Source organism: Gallus gallus, chromosome 2 (assembly GCF_016699485.2).
Source record: "Gallus gallus isolate bGalGal1 chromosome 2, bGalGal1.mat.broiler.GRCg7b, whole genome shotgun sequence".
Lineage (NCBI taxonomy): Eukaryota > Metazoa > Chordata > Aves > Galliformes > Phasianidae > Gallus > Gallus gallus.
In genome coordinates, this window is record NC_052533.1 from 20,027,543 (window position 1) to 20,035,161 (window position 7,619).

Sequence of the window (7,619 nt, forward strand, 5' to 3'; positions counted from 1 at the left end):
GGCCGGGCAGAACTCTGCCTCTCGCTGCGCTCCGAAGGAGCCGTCACCGCGCGGCGCAGCACCGAGCGAGGCGCACGATTTTGCTGTTCATCCGTCTGCGGGGGGGTGGGGTGGGGGGGGGGGGAGTGGGGGGGGAGTGAGACGTGGGGAGGGCTACGGGGGGGAGAGAGGAAAAAAATATATATTTCCCACACTGCCAGAGTAATGCCAAACTCCCTGTGAGTGGGAAGAGCGGAGCAGATGCTGGAATGAGATGCCAAAGCAGCTCCCCTTTCCCCTGCGCTTTTGGGTGCCTATAAATTGCTCCAGCGCGCTCGGCAGCCTCCTCCTCTGCTGGCAGGTGGCACCGGGCGGGATCCCGCTCTCTCTCCGGCTCCGGCGGCGGCTCCGGCGGCGGCGCGGGCTCTGAGCGGCGTCGGGCAGCGGGCAGCGCGTCCCTGCTGAGCGCCGTCACCTCTGCGGGGAGAAAAAAAAGCGGCGAGAGAGAGAGAGAGAGCGAGCGGGGCGATCGCGAGAGGCAAGGCGAGTTGCAGGGAAAGTTGACTCGGACTGGCACGGTGTGCAAAAAAAAAAAGTCGATCGCCGGCGGGAGCATAAAAGTGCGGCGGTCGGGGCGGCGGCGGCGCTCCCTCCACACCCGCCCGCGGCGGCCGCAGCGCAGCGCCGGACCCGCCGGCAGCGGGAGGGCCAAAGCCCCGGGAGCCGGGCTCGCTCGGGCTCGGCGTTTTTTCGGCTCTGAGGAGGTCCCCGCACAGCCATCAAGATTCTGTCCAAAAGCAGGCAGGAGGATCGCCCTGCGCTGAGCCGGCTGGTGGGCAGCAGGCGGCGGCTGATCGCGGCCGGAGCGCTGGGAGTGGTGATGGTGCTGCTGCTCGTCGTCCTCATCCCGGTGCTGGTGAGCTCGGCCGGCACCTCGGCGCACTACGAGATGCTGGGCACCTGCCGCATGGTCTGCGACCCCTACGGCGGCACCAAGGCGCCCAGCACGGCGGCCACGCCCGACCGCGGCCTCATGCAGTCCCTGCCCACCTTCATCCAGGGGCCCAAGGGGGACGCCGGCCGGCCGGGCAAAGCGGGGCCCCGCGGGCCGCCGGGGGAGCCGGGGCCGCCCGGGCCGGTGGGACCGCCGGGCGAGAAGGGCGAGCCGGGACGGCAGGGGCTGCCGGGGCCGCCCGGGGCGCCGGGGCTGAACGCGGCGGGGGCCATCAGCGCCGCCACCTACAGCACCGTGCCCAAAATCGCCTTCTACGCCGGCCTGAAGCGGCAGCACGAGGGCTACGAGGTGCTCAAGTTCGACGACGTGGTCACCAACCTGGGCAACCACTACGACCCCACCACCGGCAAGTTCACCTGCTCCATCCCCGGCATCTACTTCTTCACCTACCATGTGCTCATGCGGGGCGGCGACGGCACCAGCATGTGGGCCGACCTCTGCAAGAACAACCAGGTGGGCCGGGGCGGGGGGGCAAACCTGCGGGAACGGAGCCGGGACGGGACGGGGAGCCGCGGTCCGGGAGCCCTGAGAGGAGCGGGAGCCGGGAGGGGACGGGGAGCCCGTGAGGAGGGCGGAGAGCCCGGGTCTGGGCACCCTGAAGGGAGCGGGCACCCCTGCGGTCTCGGCGGCGCCGGGTCCCGCCTCGTAGCGGGTCAGCGCCGGGGGAAGCGCCGGCGGACGGCGGCTTTGTGCCGAGCACCCCTAGAAACGCCATCGCGGCCCCGGCTCGCCGCCGTTCCCCGCGGGGGGGGTGGCGACGTTCACTAATAATTAAAGATCTTGCGATGCCGCCGCGCGAAAGACGGCGGAACAATCCGTTTTAATTAGGAGAGGCGCCGCCGCCGCCGCGCTCGCCGGAGCCGTGGCGGTACCGCCGTCCCCGGGGCCGCTCCGCGCTCCCTCGGCGCGCACTCGGCGGGTCCGGGCAGTGCCGCTCCCGGCGCCGCGCCCCGAAGTGCCGTCGGGCAGCGGCCGCGTCCCGGGCGGCGCGGGGCCGGGAGGGGCCGTTCGCTCTCTCACCTCCGCCCGCCGCGGCAGCGGGGTCCGACACGGCGCTTAACCTTTTGTTTATGGCTCCTCAGAAGCGCCGTGAAAACGGCATAATGAGGACATCAGCGGCAATTAATTAAATTAGAAAATGTCTGCCGTAAATATCATCGCAGCGGCTAAACCGGGACCGGTGGAGCAGAGCGCGCTGTAATGCATTCGCTTTGATTTCTCCGCGTAAAGGCAGCGCTGCCCGCCGTGGGAATACCGTTATGCCGGCAATTAGAACGCACGGCCATTCCCGGCCCCCGTTATAACGCGTTTTAAAGTGTTTCTTTTCCCAGGGCCCGGCGCTCTTAAAAAAAGTTACGGGCTATAAATATTAAATGGAGCCCGAAGTCTGTTTGCAAACACGACAACTTCCAGCGCCGGGCACGAGGCGGACTGAACTCTCGGTGTCTCAAAGAGAAAAAGGAGGGAGGTGTCTGCGCGAGGAGCTGCAGACGTGTGCGTCAATATTGAGGCAATTACCCGCACGCAACTTATTTATCGCAGACGCGATTCCAGCACAGCAGTCCCTCTTCGGGCTCTGCTTTATCCGGGGTGCGCCGGTGGCCGACGGTGCGTGTTGGTGGTGAGAAAGTGTGAGGCGCTCGGGATTCTGACAAAGGTGTCACGGTTAAACGCAGTGTTTTCTAACAATGGAAGTGCCGGGTGGAAAGCGCGTGGCTCGCAGGAAAGCCTTTCGTACCCACGCAAAGCCTACGAGGAGCGCCCAGGAGCGCGGCGTTGCTCAGTCCGTGGCAGGGAGGTGCTGAGCGCGGAGCTCAGCGCTGTGTCCCCGCGTGGCTGCGCCATGAGGTGAGCGCCGTGCGGCTCCAGGGCCGTCCGGGCTGAGCGGCTTCGCTCTGAGATCCGCTCACGGTCCCAGCAGAGCTCGGAGCGTTCCTTGAGGCTCTTCTCACACGCTTTACCGGGAAATGGTGCTGGCTGACCACGCGAGCAGGTGTAAGCCCACAGCACGCTGGATGTGCAGGACGTTTGCCAGCGCGCACAGAGCAGCAATACGTGCACTTTGCTTTCTGGGTCTTCTTTTTTTTTTTGCCTTCAGGCACGAGGTACGGCCTCAAACCTGAACATGAAACGTCTGTCGCTGTATGCAGTGTTCATATGCTGACCTTACGGCAGTCAGGAATACAATCGGAGTTTGCTCCTACAATACAAAACATAGAGAAATACACCACGTAGCATTTAATTATGAGCTAAACGGAAATTTGGAAAGCGATTTAAGCCATTTTGTTTGCCAGCAGGCAAGATAGTTGTTCCCAGTGAAAGTTTCTCCACCTCATCTGCAGCCATTTCACCCCTTTCCGTTTTGCCCTTTCCATTTACGCTACCAACAGTCTCAGCCCGTGCGATTTTCTTTGGGGGTGTTTCGAGGGTTAATGCCCAGAGCCTTCAGCTCCACCCGCTGGTCATTAACCCACAGGAAACACCCCGTGCTTGGAATAACGCTCGCCGAGACACCAGCAGAAGAGATGCGCTCTGTAAACAATTCCAGGCGGTTCGGGATGAAGAGGTTCTGAAATAGCCGAGGATTCTTAACATGCAGTAGGAAATTTGCAGGCTGTCAAAGCACTGCAAGACTTCCCAGCCCTTCTCACCCACACAGGAGGCACAAAGAATTCCCACCTACTACGGTTTGTAATACCATGCGGTCCTAAGACCCCCTCCTCTCTTTTTAACATCTCAGTATTAATGGGAGATCATATCCTACGAAGGTTTAATTTGGCAATTTGTCATTTGAACTTGAAAGGGATCCGTGGCCATTGGTGACTTACAGCCTATTCCTTCGGTTCGGAACAGACAGAACCCCACACGTAGCACACCAAGTCATGCATTATTACTTAGCGCAGGTTTGCAGCGCCACTAAATCACTTACAGCTCCGTAACGACGCCGGAACAAAGACAAGCAACAAGCAGATGATGTGTTGCACTGCAATAAATCACACACGGCCAAGTTTAAATATTTTAACAAACAGGGTCAAATTACACAGAAATGATTTGGAGACTTACAGTGCCACAGACGTTGCTGGAAACCAACGTACGTCCTGAACTTGCTGGAATGTCACATCTAATGGGTAGTGGCGTAGCCGGGGGAAATGGGACGGAAATGCATGTTGGAGTGGGAGTTGTAAGTGGAACTGAAGTCCTCCACTGCCTGTAAGTTCCACAACTTCTCAAAGTAAGCAGTGACATACACCTCGTTTTTCAAATTAGCACCTTTCACACTGCACAGAAAGTATCTGCTTGCTCGAGGAAATGTGGCACTAACAGCTTTTCCAAATCCTGCCTGGTTCCTTACCTGCCCGCGTGCGGTGGGTGTGTGGGTGTGCCTTTCTTGCTTCTTTCTGCAGCACAATCCTATTAGCAGTATGGCAGTAAATCAGCTCTGGAAGAACTCCAGCCCGATATCCATAGGGCCTCGCTGCAGACCTTTGCCATTGTCAATCAATTGTTCCACTGAGATGAAAGTTGCACCGATGTAAAGCTGGCACATGACCAGAGCCAGTTGTCCCAACTCCAGCTGTTATTACATGTATGCTTTCAAAGGCACAACACGTTTACTGGAGTGCAAGTGGTGGTGCATTCACCAGGAGGCTGAGGAATGAGCAGGTCACTGCTTTAGTTTCAGATATTGTTTTGTAGGAGAATATCAGCAGTACCCATAAGAAAAATAGGCAATGTATGTTTTTACACACGTAAAGTGGCCATGTACGGAAGCTGAATAAAATGTTGAGGCTATGCTTTGAACTCAGCACGCAGGAGAAGTTATCTGGGTTTTCTTAACCACTGATTATGTGTTTTACATAGGTTCGAGCTAGCGCCATTGCTCAGGATGCCGACCAGAATTACGACTACGCCAGTAACAGCGTGGTTCTTCACTTGGAGCCGGGAGACGAAGTTTACATTAAATTAGATGGAGGAAAAGCACATGGAGGAAACAACAACAAATACAGCACATTTTCTGGATTTATTATTTATGCCGACTGATAATGAGTCAAAAGACCCACCCAAGCGCTCCGAAAATGAAGCTCGCTCTCCTAAGCAATGGATTTGCGTGGCAAAAGTCAATGAAACAAGCACCCCAGCAGAGATCGACCGCTACACCTCACTGGGGGGGAATGTCGAATGCTACCTGATTCACATCTGTGCGACACAGAGAAACTTTATGTTAAAAAAAAAAATACAAAACGAGCTAAGCAGATGTGCGATCCACTACCGCCAAAGCAAATACTTCCTCATTGTTAGTGTCCATGTGAATGAAGTCTTACATAGATCAAATTTTTATAGGAAACAAAGAAACACAAAAAGACGCTGAGTTATTTCTTCAGTGTATATGATACTTTGATGTGTTATGATCTTGCTGCTTTATCCATACTTCAGCTTTGGTTCTTGTGACTTACCTGCTAGCAATGATGCTTGGAGTCCACTCATAGTGTGGTGAGGAATGATTTTACAATAAAAGGAAGAGGTAATCAAAATACACTTTCTCTCTCCAAAGGAATTGTTTGCCTTGTACTTTTCTCCTCCTTCCACTTAAAACTAGAAAGTAATCAGCTTCAAGCCTTAACTCAATGTTCCTGCTTTGTAGGTTTACATTAGACTTTTAACACAATATCCAACCACTGAAGTTGTTCAATTTTGTCTCCCCCTTAGCTGTGTTCTAAAAGAGAGGGATAGAAAAAACACTTTTTTTTTTTTTTTTCCTGAACCATTTAACAGCTGTCAAACTATTATATTGGACCAAATCCCTGATTACACTGAAGCCAATGGCAAAACTCCCATTGATGTTAGTGGAAAGAGGATTTGGCTGTTAATTTGTAAACATGTGTAAATATATATTTAGCCAATGTTACAGGCCCGTTCCTGATGGTTAGCTGTGTAAATATTTAGGCCTAGAATCCACATCCTCAGACCCAGGTCAGATGTTTCCTTTGCAGCAACTAGTCCTCATTAGTCCTTTAGCACTTAGTCTGTACTTGGCTACTATTTTTAATAAAACAGTAATGACTTTTAACATACAGCAGGTGTTCAACTGGAAGTTGGTAGGAATGGGCCAACACTTAATTGCCTTCAGTGTCTCATCTCACTGAAGTCGGTGGGATCATTCCCGCAAAGGAAGAGTGGGAGATGTGATGTAGGAGAAAATGTCGGGACGCAGGCCTTCTCCATGGTACTTAGCTATGAGTTTGTAGTAAGGTGTGCCTATGAAATGGACATAGATAAGTATATTACCAAAAATGAAAACACATATGCAAAGAAAGAAGCAGATATTTACATGCAAGAGAGTGTGTATTAAAACCTATTTTTCTCATTCATATATATATATATAAAGATATATATATCTAAAGTCTCAAAGAAAGAAGTTTAATATGTATAAAGGATTAATAGCTTGGAGAATTAAACTAAGCACAGGTACTATGAGTTACATAGTTATAAAAATGCTTTAAAATCAGTCATACCAGGAATAGCCACAGAATACTTCTATTCTGAAAACAGATTTATTATTTGCTTTGTTTGGGGGAGTGGGAGGCTGTCTATTTCTCTCAGGTTAAAACTTGCAAATTTCCATCTAAAAATGATACCGGGATTATTAGCTAGCTCCTTAGCACAGCTGGTTATGTTATTCTTAACAATTTGGCAAATTCAAGGTAAAATTTGTAGAAATCATTGAAGAGTAATAGAGGCAATCCCTAGCATTTCGATTTCATGCCATTTGCCATAAGCAACCTTGTCTAATCTGCTAAGGGTATGAACTCAGATTTCTCTGCAGTAAGACGCCAAAAGTGTCTGCCATTGAGACAAAGAGCTCTCCAGTGCTGATTCCTCAGTAAAAGTGATGAAGATTTGAAGAACGTCTCTAAAAACCTCGTTTGAATGAGTAAAGCTTTTAAACAGAGCATAGTACCCATTCTGTTTCTGGTTTGAGTCGACCAACTCAAAAAAATAGGCTAAGAGGACGGCTGGCCTAATTCATCTAGGTGTTGCAGAGGGACAGTGAGTTGCAGGCTGCTTGTGTCTTGTCTCATCAGAATGGTTACGGTTTTGGGTTACGACAAGGCGCTTAGCTGTATGTGTACATCGCAGGGATCTCTCCTGGTTTCTTACTACTACGTCACGCATTTCAGTAGCAGATGTGTAGCTGACTTCTTGTCTGTTCAATCCAGGACTGCTTTTATCACTTAGCGCACTGCCAGCAGTGCAACTAGAGATTGCCTGTGCAGTACCAAGCAGTAATGTAACAAGCTAGAGAACATTTGCAACTAGCAATGCGTATTTACTGAGGTATTTACTGGAAAAACTTCAGCACTACAAGACATATTAGGTCAAATCTGAAGAAGCTTTTGAAATCAGGCTACCATTACTACTGGGTAAGACCTTTTTTTTGGGACAAATCGCTTGCCCTGGTAAAAGATAGACAAGAGGAAAGAATACTCTTTATGTGAAAAACACATATAAGGCAAACATTTCTTCCTTTTTCATCATATCTTGATATACTGATTTGTAAAGACTTCTATCACAACCTTTGTTATAACTATTGCAACTCATTAAAACCATATTATGTAATATATTT

The 7,619-nt window shown here is 51.7% G+C and overlaps 1 protein-coding gene across 1 annotated transcript; it reads left to right on the forward strand.

The window, feature by feature from the left end:
* The first annotated feature begins 325 nt into the window (after positions 1 to 325).
* Positions 326 to 7,616, forward strand: C1QL3 (complement C1q like 3). The gene is made up of 2 exons (XM_015281997.4): positions 326 to 1,447; positions 4,856 to 7,616. The coding sequence occupies exons 1-2, from the start codon at positions 860 to 862 to the stop codon at positions 5,033 to 5,035; spliced, it is 768 nt and encodes a 255-aa protein (XP_015137483.2). The 5' UTR covers positions 326 to 859; the 3' UTR covers positions 5,036 to 7,616.
* Positions 7,617 to 7,619: the final 3 nt, after the last annotated feature.